The sequence below is a fragment of the Liolophura sinensis genome, chromosome 12 (genome assembly GCF_032854445.1).
Source record: "Liolophura sinensis isolate JHLJ2023 chromosome 12, CUHK_Ljap_v2, whole genome shotgun sequence".
Taxonomy (NCBI): Eukaryota; Metazoa; Mollusca; class Polyplacophora; order Chitonida; family Chitonidae; genus Liolophura; species Liolophura sinensis.
In genome coordinates this window covers 4,288,296-4,313,634 of record NC_088306.1, presented here as the reverse complement: position 1 = coordinate 4,313,634, position 25,339 = coordinate 4,288,296, and the positions used below count along the sequence as shown (strand labels likewise).

General features: G+C 40.8%; 2 protein-coding genes across 2 annotated transcripts; both read left to right on the top strand.

Moving 5' to 3' along the window:
* The first annotated feature begins 1,421 nt into the window (after window positions 1-1,421).
* LOC135479357 (uncharacterized) lies at window positions 1,422-19,133 on the top strand. The gene is made up of 6 exons (XM_064759180.1): window positions 1,422-1,602; window positions 8,937-9,079; window positions 13,655-14,040; window positions 16,358-16,476; window positions 17,168-17,206; window positions 19,078-19,133. The coding sequence occupies exons 2-6, from the start codon at window positions 8,942-8,944 to the stop codon at window positions 19,131-19,133; spliced, it is 738 nt and encodes a 245-aa protein (XP_064615250.1). The 5' UTR covers window positions 1,422-1,602; window positions 8,937-8,941.
* A 99-nt stretch (window positions 19,134-19,232) lies between these two features.
* LOC135479245 (uncharacterized) lies at window positions 19,233-21,971 on the top strand. Its single transcript, XM_064759050.1, has 2 exons — window positions 19,233-19,333; window positions 20,174-21,971. The coding sequence occupies exons 1-2, from the start codon at window positions 19,288-19,290 to the stop codon at window positions 21,541-21,543; spliced, it is 1,416 nt and encodes a 471-aa protein (XP_064615120.1). The 5' UTR covers window positions 19,233-19,287; the 3' UTR covers window positions 21,544-21,971.
* The last annotated feature ends 3,368 nt before the right edge of the window (window positions 21,972-25,339 follow it).

The following is a 25,339-nucleotide window of genomic DNA, read 5'->3' as shown; positions in this document are numbered from 1 at the left end:
TTACAAGGAGAGTATACAAGACATTGCATTTTTTTTTTAGATGAGAACCCGACATCATTGTCCTCACAATGGTGATTCAGTTGTAAGCTGGATTGTCTACTGTTCTCTTATAGAGCACGACTACGTTGATGACTTGTTCCCAAGTAGTCGATTTTTGCCTGGTAGAAGTAGTCAGTAGTTTCTAGATATGTTTACCAAATCCGATGTGTCAAATTCAGATTGATGTAGTCTACAGCAATTTAGGTTTAAACTCTGAAAGGTCTGATTTAGACTGGAAAGGTTCTCCATTCTACGTACACAGCTACACGGGAAGATTATAGGGTTGCTTCTTCACACGACTTGCTACAATTTTTGAAATGCAGACAACACCAGTCTTTATGTGTAGTTTTTTCACTTCAGCCTTTTCACTTGTTATTCGCGCCACCCTTATCTATTGTTATCTTATACTAAAAACATGTAAATAATTTCAAATATGGCAGTGTCAGAAACAGAGTTTAGAATGAAGTCGATAGGAGACTAGATAACTAGTGTCACTCACCTTCAAAACATATGGGGCTCCGTCCATTTCCCAGAATCCAACTTGTTTTTTAATAATTACGACGTCATCCGAGGCAATCAGTTCTTGCAGTCAAAACTGTGCACTAGCAGTTTAACATTTATAAATTAGAAAAAAATGTCATTGATGAAAAGCATTTTTTGTAGCGGGTATGACTGATTTTATAGACAGCTGAATATTGGCGACTCGCCAAAAAAATAGACTTTAGATCTCAAGTAACACCAATCTCTCCAGTGATTTATTCCTGGCTCTACTGAATCACTTCCACCAATATCACCCGGCATATTGCAATGGAAGGATCGGACGTACTGCAAAAAAAAAAACACTTATCAAAGACATAAACGCAACGGAATCAGGCCTTTAATTCCTTATATTTAACAGTATTTGCCTCTCCCTCAGCCTTACCCTCTGTTATTTCAGTGGAATATTCTGTAGCACGGATTTATAAAATTAAATTAAACTGTATGCTAAAAACACGTGTTTACGCGATAGATGTTGGTAAAAACTCGTGAGCCTGTGCTGTCCTTTAGGTCTGGCTGTTAACTGCTGTGCGGTTAGCGTTTTTCACGCTAACAAGAAACCTAGTAACGTCTCCAAGTTTTCCAGAACCTTTTTTTTTTTCTCACCATTTCTGGGCTGAGGGCACCCCTAACATGTAATTTCCATGGTAGTTATATTTAGATAAACACACACCCAGGGACATTTGATTCAGCCCAGGATGCCTGCTTCGGCCTGGATTCAGCCTGTAGCTCAGACAATCGCGAAGCCGGCCTCTGGTAACAGCAGACTATTGCCGGGCAGCGGTCACGTGATGTATTGTCGGTGGATTTAAGAGCTAGTCGTGGGACTTAAGTATATCAGTCAGTGAACGCTTACATATCAGTAGGATTCCTTTAACAGTCGAGTCATTTCTATACTGCTTTACACTATCCGTCAGTTCGAATCAACATGACTGCTTCACGAAAAGGGTACCCGTAAGGTGACGTATGCTGACACAGATGCACAGCTGGTTGACATGATTTACCGACTGACTTGACTGTCCCTTGGTATGTGGAGGTAAGAGCCATAATTACCATTATTATAGTAACCACCGTTATTATTGTACCATTATTGTAACTATTGAGGAACCATTGATTTTGTCGTAATTACGTTTGATTGATTGATTTATTTATTTGATTGGTCATTTAAGCCGTATAAGGAATATTTCACTTATACGACGGAGGCCAGCATTATGGTGTAACTACTTTTGATTACTTTGATTATAGTATCTCCCATTATTGTAGTAACTACCATTAATATTGTCTTTGCTATTATTGTGGTAACTAGCATTAATATTGTCTTTGCTATTATTGTGGTAACTACCATTAATATTGACTTTGCTATTATTGTGGTAACTACCATTAATATTGTCTTTGCTATTGTTATGGTAACTACCATTAATATTGTCTTTGCCATTATTGTGGTAACTACCATTATCAGTAGCTACCCTTATTGTATCTATCATTTTTGTAATAATTACCATTTTTATAGTAGCTACTATTTATTATAGTGATTACTATTTGTATAGTAACCACGAGTACTGCAAGTTTTGGCCGATGGTTATACAATAAGATTAGGTATACTGTGCTATTAACGCCATTGTATACGAAATAAATTTTAAAAACCTGACAGAAGGAAATCTATAAATGACGAGTGTTCCCACCATAAATAGAAAATAAATGAATAAATGAAAATATTTCCGCAACAACCATGATACAAGACACACATACGCCGCATTAGCTAACAAATATATTTCTTCAATATATTTAAGTAGACGCACGTGCTTTTTGTCTGTTGTTTCTATTTGCATCCACTGTAGATTCTATACAGTACTTCTAGGAGTTCGGATTCATGCTTACAGTATTTCTGTCAAACTGTACGTATTTTCCTACTGAACGTGTTAATCCCGACATCTGATCCTTATTCCCACCCACACATGTTACCAAATGATTCCAGTTTCCTCACAACCTGATTCTCTTTTCCTCACCACCTGATCCCAGTTTCCTCATCACAGGATCCTAGTTCCCTAACCACCTGATCCCAGTTTCCTCATCACCGCATTCTAGTTTACTTGCCTCCTGATCAATGTTTCCTCACCATCTGATCGCAGTTTCCTCATCACCAGATCCTAGTGTCCTCAGCACCTGATCCTAGTTCCTTCATAACCTGATCCCAGTTTCCTCATCACCGGATCCCAGTTTCCTCACCACCTGACCCTAATTTCCTCATCACCGGGTCCTAGTTTCATCTGCTTGGGATCTTAGTTTACTCACAATGTGATCCTAGTTACTTAAACACCTTTTCCTAGTTTCTGGTTCCTAGAATGTCATAACTGTTTTATCACCATCTGATTTTAGTTTCTTCTTCATGTGATCGGGGGCTCCTGACTACCTGATCCTAGTTTCTTCATCATATGATATCCAGTTGCCTCACTATATAATTTCCCTCGCTATGTGGTCCTAATTTTCTCCCCATTTTTAGTATTTTCCTCATCATTAAATTTTACTTTTTCATCTCTAGAATCTCCACCATCTGCTTATAGTTTTTCCGTTGTGTAGTTTCAGGTTTCTCTGAATTTATTCATTATCCGATGATCGTTTGCTCATCATTTACTCACCATTTGCTCACCATTGTTCCCATTACCAGATCCTGTTACCCGATTCTATTACCCGGTCCTCTCATCTGATCCTCTTACCCCGATTCTATTACCCGATCTTCTTACCCGTTCCTCTTACCTGATCCTCTTACCCGATCCTCTCACCCGATCCTCTTAGCCGATCCTCTTAGCCGATCCTCTTACCCCATCCTCTTACCCCATCCTATTACCCGATCCTCTTACCCCATCCTATTTCCGGATCCTCTTTACTGATCTTCTTACCGGATCCTATTACCGATCCTCTTACCCGATCCTCTTACCCTAATCATATTACCCGACCCGCTTCCCGAACCTAATACCCGATCCTATTACCCGGTTCCCTTACCCGATCCTCCTACCGGATGCTATTGCCGATCCTCTTACCCGATCCTCTTGCCTGATCCTCTTGACCGATTCTCTTACACGATCCTATTACCCGATCATCTTACCCGATCCTCTCACCCGATCCTATTACTCGATCCTCTTCCCGATCCTTTTACCTGATCCTATAATCCGATCCTATTATCCGATCCTCTTACCTGATCTTCTTCCCCGATCCTATTACCCGATCCTCTTACCTGATTCTGTTACACGATCCTCTTACCCGACCTTCTTGCCCGATCTTACATTCTCCTCGTTTCTTTTAACATCGCCATTTAATCCTCACACGCCCCATACGACTAAACATTACTTCCTCTAGCACCATCATGCTAGCTTCATCCATCATGTTATCTTCTTTTTCTTTGTTTTCTTTCACTTTCCCGATCCTTTTACCTGATCCTATAATTCGATCCTATTATCCGATCCTCTTACCTGATCTTCTTCCCCGATCCTATTACCCGATCCTCTTACCTGATTCGATTACCCGATCCTCCTACCCGACCCTCTTACCCGATCTTACATTCTCCTCGTTTCTTTTAACATCGCCATTTAATCCTCACACGCCCCATACGACTAAACATTACTTCCTCTAGCACCAGCATGCTAGCTTCATCCATCATGTTATCTTCTTTTCCTTTGTTTTCTTTCACTTTCCTATCATGGTTTATTTTGTGGTCTAATTCTGATTTACTACACAAAACGCTATCGGTTTGTTTTGCCACGAAGACAAGACGTATCTTAGAATCACACTTAATCCATGCTGGTCAAATAAACACTGAAGTAAATAACCGTGACCCAGTTCACTCTATCTTCATTCATTTCTGTTTTAAACTTTGTGTCCCTAAATAACTCATTCAACAAGAAATTCGCCGAATCTAGCTATTCATAGCTGAGACAATTTGACAAGAAACTTTTAAAAATGAGGAGTTTAAGAAGCATTTATTCTTAAAATATCACTCGTAAGAACTTGTGTCATTTACTTCTGTTTGTCAGGCAGGGAAAACATTTGTGCCGAGAATAATGATGAGACTGGAAGCTTTTTTTTCTATTCTTGTTGTAAAGTGGGTTTCCTTTTAAAATGTACATGCATCGGATCTCATGGACAAACATGTGTTATTTTTCCACGTTCTTCTGCACATTTTTGTAGGTGAATCTTCAATATGATTCAGACTTGTACATTTTGGTTTTCTTTGAGACATGTCTTTTGCATTTTGTTTTTGGTATTTGCTTGTCAAGAGTACGAGTAGCTACAGCTTGGTCATTCCACGTGCAAATACAGTTTCTTTGAGAAAAGATGTTATCAGTTACCAAAATTTCTCGGCACTTATGCGAAATTCCCAGACTCCCAACAAGAACAGGACCCTTGAGACATATCCGTGCAGAGCTGGCATTTCAAACATCGGTTCATCACACAGCCGAGAATTTTACACGATGGGCTTAGTCGTCTGTATCGCTAACCTTCGCGTCTCTCCAAGGATTCTTAATTTTCAGACATTCGCCAAGCCAAGTGCCCGGCCCTTTACGCGATAACTTTGTGGAAATCCCGCGAGACTTTGAGACGTGCTCGTCTTCTCATCAACGGCAGTGTTTTGGGGGTAAAACCTACCGTTGTTTTCATTGGCTGATGCGATGTGTTTGTCTTGGGTGATAAGCTATAAACTGCCTGCAATGATCTACAAACTTGAGGGGCGTTAGCAGATCTGAAGAATTGTTCTGTCCAAGTTTGTTGGTTGCCAGATTTGTTCATCCGTACCCTCGGATTTAGGAATTCTCCACATTGTCCCCGTCACCACCCTCCTTCTACATTTCTGTGGCCATGCATAATGGTAATAAGTGGTGACAGCATACCCCTTGAGCAAACACTGCCGTGTTACACGAAAGAAAGTCTTTAACTTACCTGCCCAAAGTTGGGGGTTTACTACCACCACGAGTTCCCTTCACCCGTAAAACTGCCAGTCGTCGTATAGGCGTATAAGACGGCCAGTGTTTTAATAGTTTATGTTATTTTTGTGTAATTTTATATAATTCTACGCCACATCCAATAAATTTCTGTCAACATAGCTGTATGTTTTTTTTTTCAACTAATTGTGCTTAAGCTATTGCACAAGCGATAAGATCTCAGTTTTTGTTATTTTGAAGTATTTATATGAGGAGTTAGAATAAAACTCTAGATGAAGTAAAATGAAAAAGGCCAGGGTTTCGTTGATTACACACGCGATTAATTACCATCTAACACACTCTTGTAGTGCCCTTCTGTACTGACTCGTTGCGAAGTCTGCCTACGTTGACATCTGGCCACTGCAGCCAGACAAGATTTCGATATTGCCACACGTGTTTCCCAGAAAGCTCCAGCCTGCATACCGAGCACGTGTTTGTCGGAAATATCCTCTCCTCCCCAAAGACATAAACACCAGGAACAGGAATAAACCTCTAGCTTCTGCAGACTGTGATCTAGTGATATTACGAGCGGGACCCTGTCATAGGATTAACATAAGAGGTTATGCACTGCTAGATACATCCTACAACCTCAACCAGTTCACGTGTGAAAGAGCAAATTTCATCTCAATTTATACACCTGTTTTTATTTGATATTGACGACAAAACTTCGTTGGTTGGGTTTGCCATTATCAGAGTTTCACAGAAACTTTAATGTTATCAATCAAATGTATTTAGAATATGCATGAATAAACTTTTTTGCGGGGTTCTTTGTGGTCAAGTGGTTAAATGGTAATAGCTCCGTCACCAATAGCAGGCTTTTAGAATCCAACTGGCTTTAAAGTCGTAAAGTGTCTGAGGTATACTAGACATGCTGTGTCAGGTGGAGTGAAAATAATGTTTATCGTTGAGAAATACAACAGAGCAGAAGAGACCTCATTGTCGTACACCACTTCGTGAATTCAGTGTTTACATGCATAGGTTTATTTTAACAAATTTTATAATTTTTGTGACTGTATGCGATCATTTTATCCTATATATGCACACTGTTTTATGTTTTATATGTCCTACCTTTTTAAGAGTTTTATGTCTATAACTTTAAGATATTCTCTAATCATAAGATAGAGAATTTCCGTTCGCTTACACAGATTAAACCGTACTACTATACACGCAGCCGTAATTTATCCTCTATTTTAGCATTTTTGACATTATCTAGTAAGATAAGACAACATTGTAACTGAATTTAGCACTTATGCGATGGCAGTCATTTTAGGGGTTTGAACCCCTATGTCATCAGTTTATTTGAAAGAGTTAATATACGTATTGGGACAAGTTCCCGGAATAGATATGTATCTAGAGAGATTTACTGCTTTTGTGTTACACTCATTGAATGTATTGATTTCCGATGTGGCATCATATATCATGTAGTTTTATTGGTTTGTTTTAGGGCAGTTCGAGTTTTCATCCCTGCTCATCAAATTTGATTTGTCTCTGGCGGTTTACATGGTTACAAAATGATATGACACAACATCGCTCATGCTGCCTTGAATTTTGACATGATATACACAAAAAATACTGTGGTCTGATACAATCTCGCAAGTATTTGTTTATATATAATTTTTAGTTGATGTTTACTTCATAAAGAATAAGACATATCCATACAACCTACATACAATTGCACTGAACGTATGGTAGACATTCCAGCATTGTTATAGAGTGATTTGTTTTTTTCGCAAATGAAACAATCCGCGGTATATGAAACTCTAGGGAAGCTTTTTTCCCCTCTCCTATTTACTATGGCTCTAGCAACTGATCCTTGTTATAGTGATGAAGCGAAAGGGGTTGTTCTGAACGACATAGGCAGTTGTTCTGAAGTAGATAGCGGGGCGGGAGTTCGGCGTAATTCAGCTGTTTCATCTCGGATCTACTCTTTCTTTCACCACACAACCAGCCCATTTCCCGTGAAATGCGGTTTGATTTCGCCGCGAGGGAAATCGGTCAGCTATCTACCACAAGGGACAATTGCACTTTTTTTTTGCTACTTACTGTACTCGATGCTGCCGGATCGCGTTTCCGTTTGCCGTTAAATAAATATCAAGCAGATGACAAAAATATGGAGCTATATATCTGACATCTCTTAATCTATTACTGCCAAACTTCGGACACTCTAGAGGGGTATACCGGGACATATACTATAGTCACATGTAAGGACCACGTGCCAATTCTCCTACCTCACAATTCGTATATACAAAAGAGTATAAACGTTGTACTGAAGATGATGTATTTGAGCGATAAAACCGTATCACCCCATTCATTCTGTTTTGTCCCTGTAATTCCCATACCTTGGTACACTTATATCAAAACTGTTCCCCATACCTTGGTACACGTCCATCAAAACTGTTACCCGTGCCTTGGTACACGTCCATCAAAACTGTTCCCCATGGCTTGGTACACGTATATCAAAACTGTTCCCCATACCTTGGTACACTTATAGCAAAACTGTTCCCCATACCTTGGTACACTTATAACAAAACTGTTCCCCATACCTTGGTACACGTATACCAAAACTGTTCCCCATACTTTGGTACACGCATATCAAAACTGTTCCCCATACCTTGGTACACTTATAGCAAAACTGTTCCCCATATCTTAGTACACGTCCATCAAAACTGTTCCCCATGCCTTGGTACACGTATATCAAAACTGTTCCCCATACCTTGGTACACTTATAGCAAAACTGTTCCCCATACCTTGGTACACGTCAATCAAAACTGTTCCGCATACTTTGGTACACATAGATCAAAAGTGTGTGACTGACTAACTGACTCATTGATTTTTTGAGGCGGTGCTTAATAATTTTTCGGTGAAGAAAACCTGACTACCTGAGTAAACCACCGACCTTTGGCATGTTATTGCCGAGCGTTAAAATTCTGTGTAGTCATCACAAGTTAATATACAAAACATTAAAACAATGTAATGGGACAAGGCCTCGGAGATGCTTAGTCCATCAGCAGAATACCGGCTGTAGCAATACAATATAAAAGACTACAGCAGAAAGAGTAAAACCATCTTTCCTGTCTCTTGATCAATAAGACTGCTGATTCCAACTATAGTGGGTATATCAGGTTTACAAATCCTGGCCTAACACGGGGGCTTACAACACCTGGCTTAGCACGGGGGTTTACAACACCTGGCCTAGCACGGGGGTTTACAACACCTGGTCTAGCAAGGAGGTTTTCAACACCTGGCCTTTACAACCAGGACTTCCAGGTGATTTCCTCCACTCATATGTCTGAATGCTGTAATGTAAGTCAACAATAATTAGATGTGCCGTAAAATAATAAAAAATAAAAACAAATGAATAAATATATAATTTTTTATTGTTTTCAGGTAAGATGTGGAAATCAGGCCTGGTTACTCTCCTCGCCCTGGCTGTCTCCTGTGATTGTTTACAATATGTAAGGAGACAAACGTTTAAGTCGGAAGATGCAGTTTCCGGAAGAACATCGCTGAAGATCGACATCCAAGTTCCGGTAAGTCGTTGTCAGATTTATTCGTCCGTTCTTATATATTTAATTATTAGAGCTTATCCATGTTCAGTACTTCACACAGATGATATGATGGGTGTGCGATTACAGGAAGCTGGCCGACACCTCGGCCAGTAAAAAATATTCCCCGCCTTATGCGGTTCAGGTCCAAGCTGTACAGTCTGTTCCCGCCTTTCGATGACGTTTCTTCAGACTGGTAAGGTAGTATTACAAGAAGCCAATGAATGGCCCCGAATAGCCCGATCGCCAAAGCGAGAGGTATCCCACTGTCCAAATCAGGATTTGGTCTGAAGTTGGGAAGCAGTTTGATGTGTACGAGATTTATTTATTTATTTGATTGTTGTTTTACGCCATACTTAATAATATTTCACCTAAACAAGGGCGGCCAGCATTATCGTGGAGGAAACTGGGAAGAGCCCTGGGATGCGAGTTCAGGGTAAGCTGATTATTTGATAAAACTGATAACAAGTGGTCATGTACCCATAAATATATACGAACTTCCTAGCCAGACTGAACACAAATGTCATACTCTATTATATTAATAAAGGCAATGAATTAAAAACAGGAGGAACAAAACCACCCTGCGTTGATGAGCCCTGAAGAAGAGACAAGCTGTTCTTTCAACCAATGACCTTAAATTAACCACACTAGACTCCACGGCTTGTCATTCGGTACCTTAAAATACATCTAGAAGTCGACACAGTCAACAGGTCCAGAAAATTCTGTAACTTTACGCCCAAAGGGTACCAGCCGTGGTAAACATTAGGGAGCGTTTTACACAACTGGAACAGTCGTTAGCTGCCTAGACCACACTGAAGAGATGAAATAAGTAAACATTACTGTAATCGTCGTAATCTTTTAGAGAATTAAATAAACCTACAGATATATAACATCAGATTGATTTCCTTTGAATGATTTTATTTGTTTAACATTGTACTCAAGAATGTTTCTCTCCAACGATCGACGGCAATAAATGGGTAGAAAAAAAAAAACGGAGTGTCCGGAGTAGATCTGCTCAAAGTTACCAATTATTTCCAGTTAACAGTTCCATAGTTCCGTAGGCACTACATTCATGCAACGCATGATGGGACAAGCTGTCAAGGCGTGTCAAGTGGCTTGTCAGGCCACAGATGGATCTCCCTGTCACGTGACGTCGAGCGCTCTTTTTAGACGCTTAAGTGCGCTATAGCCGTGTGCACTGAATGATATTACCTAACACGTCACGTCTGTATAATGCTGACATAACAGCCAGAAACAAATGTTATCTCGGGAATGTTATTTTCTTCCGCTTTCTTTGCCTGATGTTGCTTAACTCGCCGCAGGTTCAGCCCAGATAGCTGATTCGCTATGTTGTATGCACTGTACTGGGCTTTGGTCTGATAGCTGATTGGCTAGAGTGTGTAAATGTTGCTGCAAAGCACCTTAGAATTTCCAACCCGATCCAGGGTTTGATCAACGAATCGATCAATCAATTTAATTCCTATGATGAATAAATGCCCGTTAATGAACGAAATCAACAAACAAGTTCAGTTGAAGTTTAAATATAGGCCTATATTGAAGGAAATTTCAAAATCTTCATATAAGGTCAAATAAGTGCAGTTGTACTAATATTTATTTATTTATTTCATTGGTGTTTTACGCCGTACTCAAGAAGATAGCCTATTCGCCACAGTGTATGTACTGTACTGGGATAAGGCCATATGGCTAATTCGACACAGTGTATGTACTGCACTGTGCTCTGGTCAGATAGCTATTTCACCACAATGTATGTACAGTTCTGTACTGATAGCTGATTGGCTATAGTGTAGGCCTATATATTGCACTGGACAGATGACAACTTGAACTAAGTTCTTGTTTTCGTCCCAACCCAGGCTTTCTTTTACTTCCCATGAAGCTGTTATGATCGGGATGTGAGGGGAATTAGTATATTAACCGGCGCCTAACGTTGCGAAAGTTTTCTCTTTTTTGTGCAGTATTTGTATTTTGTCAGATAGTTCCCACACCAGTTCCGTTGCCTTTTTGCATCAATCCGCACGTTTACCTCGTACCAACTTTTGTACTGTACCGTTTATTTTTTACTTCCGGCCTCTAATTCAACTGTTAGGCTGACCTCACAGATGTTGAACGTTATGTAACATAGTTGGCAAAATTTCCAAAGTTAGCAGGTTTAAAGGTGAATGTTTGGATCTACATCGTTAACTGAATACATCCATGTTCCATGCTGTGATTATCTGGTAACGCCAAACAACACCAGCGGGAAAAACAAGGAAGTACTTTTTTCGTGGAGGTGGGGGAGGGTGGTTGGTAGAAGTGTGCCTATGTACTACGTGACAGATTCCCGTAAAGAACAGACAACCTGGTCTCTCTGGTATGTCGAACATGATGAAGTGCTTTGGGTTTCGTTACAAAGTCACCTAAAAACGTCGACAATGAAACAAAGCTGACCGAGTCCTCCGCCTTTCATGTCGAGTTGCTTTTCTAACTGAAATAAACAAACATGGTTTAGGTTTTGACGCTATTTTTTTCTGGCAAGTAACGTAGTACGGTTGAGAGTATCCCTTGAGCCTGCACAATAACATTAAACTTGAAACAAATCACAGATGTTTGCAGTAAAAGTCATCTCAACCTTTTGGTGGATGTCCTTTCCTGTGATGACTTTCAAACCAACAGATGCTTTCCGCCTTTATAGACAAACAGAATCCTTTTCTTAAGTTTGCTCACGTGCATGGAATCAATAAATTAAGAGCTGTCCTCGTGTTACAATTGAACTTTTAATGCCTTTCACTTGGACAAAATCTTGGACTTATGGAACTATCGCCCATGCTAAACGCTGGGATTTATGGAACTATCGCCCATACTAAACGCTGGTGCTTATGGGACTATCGCCCATACTAAACGCTGGGATTTATGGAACTATCGCCCATGCTAAACGCTGGGGCTTATGGGACTATCGCCCATACTAAACGCTGGGATTTATGGAACTATCGCCCATACTAAACACTGGAACTTTTTGGGACTATCTCCCATACTAAACGCTGGGACTTATGGAACTATCGCCCATATTAAACGCTGGGATGGGACTATCGCCCATACTAAACGCTGGGACTTATGGGACTATCGCCAATACTAAACGCTGGGACTTATGGGACTATTGCTCATACTAAACGCTGGGATTTATGGAACAATCGCCTATACTACGCTGGGACTTTTGGGACTCTCGCCCATACTAAACGCTGGGACTTATGGGGACTATCGCCCATACTAAACGCTGGGACTTATGGGACTATCGCCCATACTAAACGCTGGGGCTTATTGGACTATCAGCCCAGGCTGGCTTGCCAGTCGTGGGAAGGTCTGCAGCAACTTGCGGGTGGTCGTGGGTTTCCACCGTGCTCTGCACTGTTTCCTCCCACCATAATGCTGGCCGCCGTCGAACACCAGTCAAATAAATAAATAAATAAACATGTTCCGGCTGGCATTTGACAAGAGTTTCAAAAACTTTACATACGATGGGATTTTAATTCAGTTTGCTCGTTCGTCGAGCCTGGAGGTCGAAATCAAGGATATGTTCTATGGTTTTTCAGAATTTTCTCCGATCTGCTCCGTTGTACATTCTTAGCTGATGAATGGATGATGAATTTCTTAAAGTGTCGTTAATAACGATACTGTCGACTGGTTTCTGACCAGTGAAATCACAGGCTTGATATAATCCAGTTCTGTCTGGCTCAACTGTTCTGTGAAGTTTGGGAGTTTTCAAATACAACAAGTGGTTGTTTATCCCGGGCAATACGCTGTCCCCCAGCACCGACAAACCTGATTTCCATCATATAAGTGATAGCATTTTCTGGGTATAGCCATATACACATTCTAATCAATGAAATAAATAAATAATTTATGTCAGTAAAAAATATTTCAGCATAAAAATGTACTTCCCAATAACAATAATGGGAAGTAACATTAACAAGATTACCTCTTCATGAACAATATATCTGTCTTTGTACCATATGTCTGTGTACCACGTGTGCCTGCCTGTTTGTGTACCATGTCTGTCTCTGTATTATATCTGTCTGTGTACCATATGTCTGTGTACCATATGTCTGTGTACCATATGTCTGTGTACCATGTCTGTATGTGTACCATGTATGTCTGTGTATCATATCTGTCTGTGTAGTGCAATGTTTGCCATTAATGGTACATCCTAGATTGAAGAGGTTATTAGGCGAGTATTATTATCGGGTTCTTCACAGATAACTAAAACTGAAATGAGCAGATAAGCTGTTAGCAGGACTAAAAATAAGTGTGTATTGCACACTGCTTGCAACGTTCTGTATACAATTCCATAAATGTTCCAGGAATTACTTTTGCTCGTTTGACACTGACTGATTTTCCCCTTTTTGCTGAAATAAAGCTATATTATTATTATAAGTGTTTGCAAATCATATTTGCCTGTGACACTCAGCTGCAAAGTTCTAGTGTCCATCAAACTATCGATCATTACGTCAAACAGTAATGTGACAAATCATCATAAATGACATGGTTTTTCTTTCTGCTTCGCCGCAGGGCAAGATACAATGGAAGTCCGACAGTTCTAACACCCTACAGTTCCGCGTGACATCACGTGCCACAGAACCGCAAGAATTGAATAAAGTACGAGTCTCCCTTGACAGCAGCGCCGATACTGTTCTGCTCACAGTGAAGTCTGTTCAGAAGCAACCGTCATTCGCCGCCCACGGGGCCGTGAACGGAGCGGTTGGTCTATACGTGACGTCACTTCCGCTGATAGCCACTGCGCTGATTACCGCGCTGTGGCCGTTCGGTTCCGGTGGGAGATGCGGTACTGTTGTGGCGTTCTTGTTGATCTGGCTAGTCCGCGATCCAGGCGGATCTCTGGTGGACACAAGGCTACTGGTGGACAAAGATGCCGCTGTGACCGTTCTTGTTCCTGAGTGAGGATAACTACTTATTTTATTTATTGTATTTCACCTGTAACCAATATTATATATATATATATTACATTAGTCCCAGATTTCACCCAATGGTTAGCTTTGCTTGATTAAGATTGATTCACGCACCTCACAGTGCCACTTAGACCTTTTTGTGAAGTTTGATTTGCTTCACACGTGCACTACCAAAATTGCCTTTCGTCAGTGACATGTAGCACCACATGAGCTACACATATCGATGTGTTGAATGCCCATATTGTAAAGAGAATGCAATTAAAACACGTTCTCTGATACATAGTGTTATACTCTGTAGGCTTCTTCTCGGGACCGAGACTTCAGGATGACGTCATGAGTGTTGTTTTCAACCTGATGTAAACATGACTTAATTTTCACTTTATTCTGTAGAAGAACTGAAAAAATATACGTATTGCCTAAATCACATGTCGTCAAGCTAAATAAATGTCTGAATGTAATTGTTTTATTAACTGTGTTGTCACACCATGGTTCTTTAATCCTCAAGTATTGATTTTTGAGTATGGGTGTCCAATCAAACCGGTGATGGTTTTAAGTGTTGGCCTTTATTATTAAGTTGTCAAGTGAGTGGTACACCTGTACTTGTAGCTGTAGGCCCGTGTGCCTGATAACGAAACATGTCAGACAGAGTTCAAAAGAATTGCGAAAACAAATCTGAGCGCAACAGCCTATAAACTAAAAATTCCCGTATTTGTGATGGAACACTGGTGCTAAATGAGGGCGTTCCTCGTGTTAAGACGAATAAGCCAGATATACACACACATAAATTGTTAAACAACACGTCGCAGTCCACCCTAGTTGCACCCTAACACCCCACAGCCATCGCGACCTTTGTTAACGCCCTCGAAAGACACGTGACCTACAACAGTGTCACATGACCCGAGGACGTGTCACGTGCTATTATCCTTGCCATCTACACATTTATGATCAATGCGTGCCGTAGTATATGTCATAACGCAAAATCAGACAGCTGTAGAAAATTGACGCCTTCGCCAGTCAATGAAAAACCGTTATCTACACAATCCAATCCAAGCCGGACTGACGAGTGTCCTCTTGTAACTTTCCACTTATACCGTATTGTAGACGAAGGAAACTGGAGTGCTACCGGCCCTTGGCAAGTTACTGACGAACTTTCCTCTCATGTGACTTGCAGATATGCACACAAAATTGGTGAAAGATAAGTCGTCTTCTACGACGGGCAGACAGAGCAGGAAAAAGCACATGAGCGTCAGTGATTGCTTATTGTCACTAAGCTCCCACAAGTAATGAGAGAGAGGCAATGTACAAATTTCATGCCCAAGACCGGTTTTCAACCCACGTCTGGTATTTAATATCGATTGATAGACAGCGCCTCTAATCACATGGTAACGGCCACACAAAATATTTATCTACTGTGTTAGCATTTATAGACCTCATTGCACAAGCAAGAATGAACATTATACTACAAAGCTTGGACCCGAATTCCTTAAGGCGAGAAGTGTCACAGTACAACCGTGATTAAGTATATCAGTGGATGAGCCGTGGAACGGAAACTATGAGCAAGTTGAAGTCTTACTTTGCTCCAGCATGGGAGGTGTAGATAGACTCGTCTGTTAAAGTTGAATTTTATTTTAGGCACGTGTACGCGTACAATCTAGACTGAATGATTGAAAGCTACCTCGGCAAGAAAATGATTAACCTTGGAGACAATAAATGGTTTTCGACGTGATGATAACAAGGTACAATCTAGATGAAGGTTGCTCCACAACGTATGTCTTCCCAGCAGGCAAACGGCCATTCTTTGTTCCAGCCCTCTATCAGAATACCTTCCTGTCAACTGTTATTTAAGGCCCATAAACTGCCTTATTGTAACTACAAATAAACTATAACTATTGGCATAATAAACGGATTCAAAATATTACCATTAGGAAACAACTGTTTATAAAGTTTATTTGATTCGCATTTCCTCAGAACTTAAAAATTTTCATTTATATGACGATGAATGGATGAAACCGAACAGACACTGAGTGAAACCAACGCCCTTCGCCAGGCATCTGATAAACCACCTGATTTAAGTTCGCGGCCAATTACACTTGTAAGGGCCTACTGTGTTTTATAATATTTACATGTACAGTCCTAACAAAATATATATGTTTTGCGACCAGATGACCGAAATACCCCAATTAGCCTTGCTATCGTTTCATAAGGCATGTAGCTATACTGTTTTTCCAAGTAACTGTATTTCTTCAGGTGAAGATTGTGTGTGTTATTCTTACAAAGCTGTTCTTTTTTTTTCTTCCGCTCACAGGGAGTTTGTGTTCCGGGCGGTCAGCCTGCACGTGGCCGGCGGGGAGATCGAGGTGGACCCCGCCTTCACCCGAACCCGAACTCCGCTGGAATGTTCCGCCTCGGCCAACGGGCAGACCGGTAAATATATTGTATACACGACATAAAAAAAACAAACAACCACATTGAATACTCTCTAAAATTGCTTTGTACGTTTGGGAAATTGTGACAAAACTCTACATCCATATAATATTGTGCATCCTAATTCAGAGCTACTCTGAAGAAAACTCATCTGACCGTGTGGTTTTAACACAGCTCCTGCGACATTTAGCGCAAGTAATTCAGTCATTGCTAAATATGACGACTTTTCCACACGCTAAGTGTTCACCGCTGTGGTATTTCTTTTCCAGTAGTAAGTTGTGTATATTTTCCAAAACATACAAAGTGTTCTCCAGTTAATACCGGAGTTCAAGGTTTCACTGTTGGAACGTAAATAACGTGACGTGGTTCTGGGTGAGGATTAAGTAAGTGTACAATGTTTTGTTGCGTGGACACTTTCTTACTCAATTCTAACTCCTCTGAAGTCTGTTTAGAGTAAGTCCACCCTAGGCTCTTCACGCTCATTTGCGCCCTGACTAATGAGGTCACATGCTCGAATCCAGCTCTAGCTCGTTCGGCTGTGGCTTTGAATCTGGAGATTTGTTAGATATCCGGCCATTGGTGGTGCTTTATTGCATGCATCTCCTTATTTCAGTTGGGTCTTTTATCACCAATAAGCATGAACGCTACTGGATCAGTTCTTAAAAACACCATCGTATTACTCTGTTTTCAGCGCCGTCAGACGCTGGCAATTCCAGTAAGTCGCTCCCAGGTAAGTTGATTACGGACAACTCCACACACGCTATACCTTTCTCACCCAAAATCGATCAATTCTGCTGATAGAAAAATAAAATCAGAATATTTTTAATTTCTTTTACCATGAATATATCCTTGATAAATGTCATGCTTTCAACTGATATGTGCACATAATTCAGTGCGAGATAAATGGCGGCTAAACATTTAGTGGGATCAAAACCCCTCAAGACTTTTATTTGAACGCCATTTCACTGTTAGTAAGTAGTACTCGACAAACCCTTTGGTATTTATCCGTAATGAATCTAAGATCGATACCTCATTTTCTCTATTGATTTATTTGTTATGTGATTGGTCGCTTAACGCCATACGGTTTTATGGGAGAAGGAAACCGGAATGTCCAGCGTAAGCCTTCAGAATTACTGACAATCTTTCCGAGATGAGATTACAGATATGCATACCATAATGGTGCATGGAAAACAAATGGACTTAAACGAAATCAAAACTGCACTAACGACCTCGCGAGCGTCGCCGACCCGCCATTGTCACCAAAGCCCTTCGCGAAATGAGACCGGAAGAATCCCTGTCCTATGTCGGGTTTGAAAAGGCACGCGCCTCTGACCACCACACCACGGCTCGCTCCTATCTCTCCTCTTCTGAGACAACACATGTAAAATATTCACTCGCTGAGTTTGGTGATTCCCCACAAAAGTAGTTTCAACAGAAAAGTCACCAAAGTTAGTCCCAGAGAACAGGGAAAGTATTCCCGGAAACATCAGAGAAAGTAGTCCCAACGCGCGTCAAAGAAAATAATCCCCGTGAATTTCAGGTTCCAGTTGTTTCAATCACCATAATCACCGTAAAGTTTAAATATTGTTGACACCGGCGTAAAATTCAAATCAAATAAATAAATATATAAATCGAATTAAGCACCAAAGATGCCAGAGTCGATCCTGAAGAGATGAAAGGATGATGAGCTCTGTTAGAGCGGAATGCTTTACACTGACGAATATAATTATAATGACAAATAGCAACGAACGAACCACACAATTTTAACACTGACTGACAACCCAAGCAAGAGTATCAAAAATATAGCAACACCATTTTCTCTTGGAGTCGCTGTTTTCGACCTAACTACCTGGGACCTTTAAGAAACTTTCCGCCGAAAACCATTAACATGCCAAAGAAACTGCGGGATCCATAACTGAGCAGGAACTGTTGTCTAGACTACAGATGTACAACTGTTACGGGCCACGGCGACATTCTCAAATATCTCTTCGTATTTTTTTTTTATGAAATCACACAATCAAATAATTAATGAACGCTCAATTTAAAGAGGATTAAGGGGGTGGTTACTTGAAATTTACTTTACTGGCGATGTAATCAAATAGATAGCACGTGTTAGGCTGTATGTCTGTTGATTTATTTAGTTAATTTATTTGATTGCTGTCGTACATTATGCATGGGAATACTTCACTAATATGACGGTGATCGCCTGGTAATCCCTTGTACTCCGGTAATCCCTTGGCGTCGGGTAATTCCTCGGCATCCGGTAATCCCTTGGGGTCCAAAACTTCTGCGCGTATGTCAGTAGAAGCTATTGGAAGGCATGTCAATTCACAACGAAGTATCAATATACAGACTCCATCTGTCTGTAGAGATATAAAGTCTCCTTGTACCATGCCGGCTTCTATCATGCCGGTTTGTATCATGCCGGCTTGTATCATGATGGCTTAAATCATGGCGACTTGTATCATGGCGGCTTGTATCATGCTGCCTTGTATCATGCCGGCCTGTATCATGCCGGCCGTAATGCCGACATGTTTACAGAGATGTGGCACTAGAAAGCCATATCGAAGAAACTGTATTGTATGTATGATATACCTACAGAGCTGAGAGCCTCCCAACCTATTCCCTTATGTGGAGCGTTCTGTCCGGAACTGTGAAGCGAACGCACCCCCCAAAAAACCAACACTGTCAATTCTGCAATTCGTTTTTAAATAGTTCCAATGATTATAATTAACTTTGGCCCGTGCTGTTGTTGTTTTAAACTCCGCAGGCTGTGACTCTTGCTGCTCGGGGAGAGGCGTCTGTGACGAGATGAACACCTGCAATTGTCACGAGGGGTACAGCGGCCCCGGATGTGGTAAGTCTTATTCACTCCTTAACTAATCAGCAAAGTAAACTCAGAGAAAATGCATTTCTGATGTTTCAACTTTAACTGAAGCAATCATGATTTATCGAAAACTCAATGGAAATTTATATCTAAAAAGACTTTTGACACAAAACGTCAAAGCGTTCCTTTCGTCGAAAACGCGTAAACGTAGCCGAATTTAGTTTGGGTAAAATGTTTTTTCCCTCATCAATATGCATTTATTTACTCATTTATTTGCTGTTTTACACCGTACTCAAAAATATTTCAGTTATCCGATGCCGCTTAGCATTATGCTGAGAGGAAACCGGGTACAGCCCGGGGGAAATCCACAACCATCCGCAGGTTACTGACAGACCTTCCCACGTACGGCCGGAAAGGAAGCCAGCATGAGCTGGTCTGGAACACCAGGGTCATTGCGCCGTCATGCCGTGCAAATATCCCTCGGCCAGGGATCCAGATCAGTTTACCATTTTACACGTCTTCCATCCTTGGAAAGTTAAAAATCCATCAGCGATGTTAAAAAATGATGAGTGTTTGAAGTCTGAACGTTTTTGGTGTATGTATTTTGGCTGTGAAAATGCTTAGCATGAAACATGTAACACCACACTCACAAATCAGGTACCATGTCTTGCTCCTCCACGGGGAACTTTGGTGTCTCGAAAATTGATATATGTCGAAAGGATGAAAAGCACGTCACTAACTTGTGTCAATGGTTTACGCCGGCCACTTAGCCCCATCTTACAAGTCCAAAACCCTTGTCAGTATGACGTTCGAATGACAATCTACCAATCATTCAGTCACCTGACCATCCCTTTTTTTCTGTTTTGTCAGAACATCAGGAACATGCAAAATACAAGGTTTACATCAACCCGGCCGACACGCGTCTTCTCTCCACCCAGACTTCAGACGGCGAGGTCATCCATCTGTTCGGTAAACGGTCTTCGGATGGCTCTGTCCGGTCCCTTAATGCTCTGAAGGTTCGTCAGACAGACGGACGTCAAACATCCGTGACACTGGGGAAAAGATATCGTGTGAAGAGAATAACCTCGTCCACCGGAAGTCGACTTAATTTGAAATGGCTCAGCCGGCATCGCATTTACGTCAAAGCCGTGACGCCTGATGGTTCGTCTCAGGTCAACGTCGACGTTCGGTTAAAAAATCAACGTTCCGGGAAAAAGAAAGTGAATTATCGGAAGAGGAGGAGAAAGAGAAGAGAGGCGAGTGAGGTGGGGTTGGGGCAGCTTAGAGGTGACTTTCCGTTTGACAGGAGAATGTTAACCGAAACTCGCAGTCAGTATTTGCATATACCTGTCCGAGTGGCCAGTTGTGAAGTACCGGAGCCACTCGCCGAGGTGTTCGCCAATGTGTATCTGAACTACCAGAACGGGACGTGGGACGGCTCTGCGGAGTATCGTGCCATGCGCACTAGAACCCCGGGGGTGTTTTACATTCAAATCCCCAATAATCCCGCCTCCAGGGCTAAGGACAGTCTGGCTAAAGCTTGCTCCTCTATCGGAAAAGCGGCCTTACGGAGTTGCGCCTCCGTGTCGCCGAGAGTCCAGGTATACGAGGAGAAAATCTGCAACGCGACGGCCAACGGGTTTGAATTTATCCCGAACGCCGACCCTCGCCAGGTGCAAGACGTCCTTGAGACATGTAGAGCCGGGTTTAAGGCGGTCGAGTCCCATTGTAAGACGATCGATTTTACACCAGAACAACAGGATCACGTCTTCTTGGACTGTGACAATGTTCAGAGCTACGAGGACTCCTATACGGACAAGCCGATTTTCGTCTCGCCTGTTGTCGTCTACCCGGATGGACGGATCCTCAAAGGCAAAGGCGTCGAGATTAAAATCACCCGCAACATGGTTTATCACGAGGAAGGCTTCGTGTTGGACGACAATGGCGGCGGCGTCAAACTGACGGACATCGTCGTGGATCCGTCCGATCCTAAACCCAAGGAACGCTACACGGTCCGCGTTACTCACCGCTGTGCCTCCAACAAAACCTCTCTCTACTCCTCCGTGGCCGGAAGTGACTTCTACACAAACGAAATGTCCTGTATCGGGTATAAATCATGCAACTGCTGTGAGCTTGGGGTCGCAGGGGCCGCAGAGCTCGTCGTGGACAGTGTCCAAGTCCATATCGAGGACCCCCACCTAAAGATTCCGATATCTAGACATGTTGTTGTTGTGTTCTGATATGCCATTGGTGGGTACAGAGATGAAAGCTTCTGTGGTCATGCACTTATGTGGAGATGGCCTGCAGGAGTAGTGTTTTGTTTCTGTGCGCTGGTTCGTATGGCCAAATCCCGTGAGGTGTAGTAATATAAATTTATTCTGACGATATGACAGTGTGATACATGAACTACAAATGAAATCCTTACAAATATTTGAGATAACGGGTTGAGCTGATGGGTTACTGAAAATTCAGCGTGTCTGACGATTGTCACGACTATTCAGTGAACAGAATCTGTGACCTCAGGTTCGCGAAGCCAAAACCCGATTTCTGGTTATGGGGAGCGTCGTTGGCCTTTTACTTACTCTTGTCCAAGGCTGCGTAATGAAACTAATCATTGTTGCTGACACTGCAGTACTTGTGCACTAGCTCATTGCTTTATTGACACAGCAATACGTTAAAAATATTACTTACCACATCGTTATGTGCTTTGACGTTATGTGCGTGTGAACTGGTTGTTTAACGTCGAGGCTCATCATTTGTATCATATGTGACTATTGTATTCTGTCAACGTTTTACACACCACGATGAGGCAGCGAACCAGTTCTCTGACCTCCGGTGACCTCAGCAATGGTTGGAAAATGACTTCACTATACTGTCCAAAGGGTATGCGCGTTACAGCAAAGTACGAGTGCCGTACCGTTTGCACACGACGTGATCATAATTTGAGTGCTGTTATAAAGATGCATGTCCCCACTGCCGGAAACTGCATGTAAATGTTATGACTGAGGTGATTTCGATTCCTTATTCTATGTTACATTTTCAGGTATTTCTACCACTTTTAAGTAAACTATTCATCAGGTAAAAGATCACTTCATAATTTCCAATATGGTTTCCCTGATCTTGTTTACAATTTTTACAGTGAACAAAGTTCAAAAGCAGAAAAAATGTATTTATGCTCAGTGGTGGACTTACTGCGCCATATTGAATACGCTGAAGCATACTGAAGTTACAGGTGCTTTTTAAACTTTAAAAACATCTCTAACTATTATTTGTCTACATAAAATACAGATGTAGATGTTTTACTCCATGCACATTGATTGTGGTAATATAGGAATCTGCGTGTTTAACGGTTAAATATCAATCGGTGACGTCTTTTTGCTTCAGGTTGTCCAATATGGCACAAAATGTCCTGCTCAGAACCCGAGTCTTTATTTAAATTTTATTCACTGTAAAAATAAAATGTAAAACACAATCATGAAACCCATAGCCGGAATCAGAACGTCTTTTAGATGATGTCTTCTTTATATAAAGGTGGATTCTTCCTTCAAGTTATATGGGCAAAACAACTGCGTGATTAACGTATAGGTTTCTGGCATTGTATTTTATTGGTTGCATTGTTTGGGACTCAAATGAAGTGGATTGTCTTAGAATTCTCCATTATACTGTGCGGCTGTTTTCCCATGAACAACAACAACAAGCATGGCGCAATAAACATACACGACGGGTTACCAGATAATATTAAAGGAATATGTGACGGCTTGAAGATTAAAGCCACATTTTTTAGTATATCGGTCGTATATTCGTGATTATAATCAAAGGTAAAATACTAAAACAATACGACACCGTCATTAATTTGTTTCTACTGATACCTGTCGCTTTTTAAAACGACTATTTGAATAGCATGATATATTTTAAACTCTTACGATTTATGAACAATATTTACATTGTCTGGCGTCGACATCGTGACAGGGAATTCTTCACTTTTGTCTAGATATTTCAAAGGGTATACCGCAGATTTTTTCCATTTTTTTTTTCAGCACAAATCCAATCGATTTTTACTATTATTTTACAATAGTTCAAATAATTACCTTTTATAAAAATGAGCCTCCTCTAAGCACGTTTTACAGTTTTACCCTTTATGATGCGGTCTGCTTTATACATGTAACTGTTTTAAACATTAGATTCATCTTAACGCTATAAGTAGTGCTAGGTATGGGTCTAGATATTTTTTAACAGGCAATAATTTCAGCTACTCTTGACAAATAGGAAATATTTGATTTGATAAGTGAATACTGAATTTTGGACAAAAAATCTCCTGTACAATCTCTTTAACAGAACTTTTGTGAACTGCAATATATAATGATTACTGACATCTTTAAAGAGCTTTTCTAGAAGAAAATAATTAAATCATTAGAGAAAATCGAAAGGATAATGACGTCACACACTATCAGCGATGTCATTTAAGCCGCATTAGAATTCAGATATTTAAATGCATTTATCTCTGTGCCCAAATGGGTTATGTTAAATCAAGTGATTTTAGGCACATTATTTACTGGGGTGTCAGATAATGTTCGCTTCATATTATTTTTTTAAATCTGACGCATGCACGATAAGGTCTGGATTCTTCTCTGGTCATACGTGGGAAGGTCTTTCATCATCCTCAGCGGATGTCAGCAGGTGTTTCGGTTTCCTCCGACCATAATGCTGGTCACCGTCGTATAAATGAAATACTTCTGATCGCGGCGTAATACTCCCACAAATGTATAAATAAATAAAAATTGGACCGTTTCATTGGCATGTATACATTGTTCTTACGATTTGTGGAAGAATGCCAAGATTTGAATCATATCACTTTCACATAAAACGCTTTTAAATTCTCACCTGATGATTAAGTTTTATACATAAAAGAAATAATTTAGTGAGCAGCATGTTTTATTATGGAGAATAAAGTATTTTAACAAATATATATATATTCAGACGCGCATTTGACTTGTGTCCTTCTGTACTCTTATAATAATGCTACATATAATGTGTGTCGGGTGACTGAACAGATAATGGAGTCTTTCAAACATGGGGAGACACGAGGTACGAGTCCAAATCCGGTCTTGGACAGTGAATTTGCAAACTCCCACGCTTTTGATGTTCGTTGAAGACAACCGATATGAGTTTGCCATTAACTTGTCCAAGGCTGGTGGTTTACGACGGGCATTTACCTTTCCCCCTTCGTTTTCTGCAAGATGAAACCATGCATCATATAGACGCCTTAACAAAGAAATAGATTGAAGCAATATGTTTACAATTATACCGTGACATGTATTATTTGTCATATCGATTTGGCGTAATAGAGTATGCTGACACGCGTAATACACTCTTAGTTTGCTAGTTTGAGTGTTCCGATCGAAGTACAAACACAATTCTTACTTTAGGGCACAGTATGCAAGGACATGTGTTACAGCAACAACAACAACACCTTTACGTTGTGAACTCAGCTGAATTATCCTGCGTTATTTATGCCATGTAATTTTCCCCTGTTAACGGTTATCATAATCCTGCTGAACGAACATAATGATCCCCGACTAAGGTTATGCGGAGAGAATACTGATAATATGAAAAACATTCCAACCAAACTGTTTTAAATAATCACAGAATGCATAATGATGACATTAATCTAACAGTCACTAGTGCTTTGATTTATTTCATATACATGTGTGAACATTTTGTTAGCAAAAACAATCGCCTACAGTAAGCTATGAATTATCTCCCATTATCACCAATTTGTAATGTTATATTTTCCCGTGTTGAAATAAACATACATTTTCGGGCTGTCTTGTTTTAGTCAGTCACACACCTAATAATGAACATAGGCCTACTAATATGTATGGAGTTAACTTCACCACACGAACTCGTCACGTTGTTCAGACTCTTGGGAACTGCGAAGATTATGTAAATAAATCTGTCTGATCATTAGGTCTATACACCGGCCACTGACCTCTGAAGCATGCACTCCTCTGCGCACGGATGATCGTTCCCTTGACA

Coding starts and splice junctions, on each gene's coding strand:
- LOC135479357 (XM_064759180.1), top strand. CDS start 8,942: ATGTGGAAATCAGGCCTGGTTACTCTCCTCGCCCTGGCTGTCTCCTGT. Junction 14,041..16,357: donor GTGACCGTTCTTGTTCCTGA/GTGAGGATAACT, acceptor TTCCGCTCACAG/GGAGTTTGTGTTCCGGGCGG. Junction 17,207..19,077: donor TTCCAGTAAGTCGCTCCCAG/GTAAGTTGATTA, acceptor ATATACCTACAG/AGCTGAGAGCCTCCCAACCT.
- LOC135479245 (XM_064759050.1), top strand. CDS start 19,288: ATGAACACCTGCAATTGTCACGAGGGGTACAGCGGCCCCGGATGTG. Junction 19,334..20,173: donor GTACAGCGGCCCCGGATGTG/GTAAGTCTTATT, acceptor CTGTTTTGTCAG/AACATCAGGAACATGCAAAA.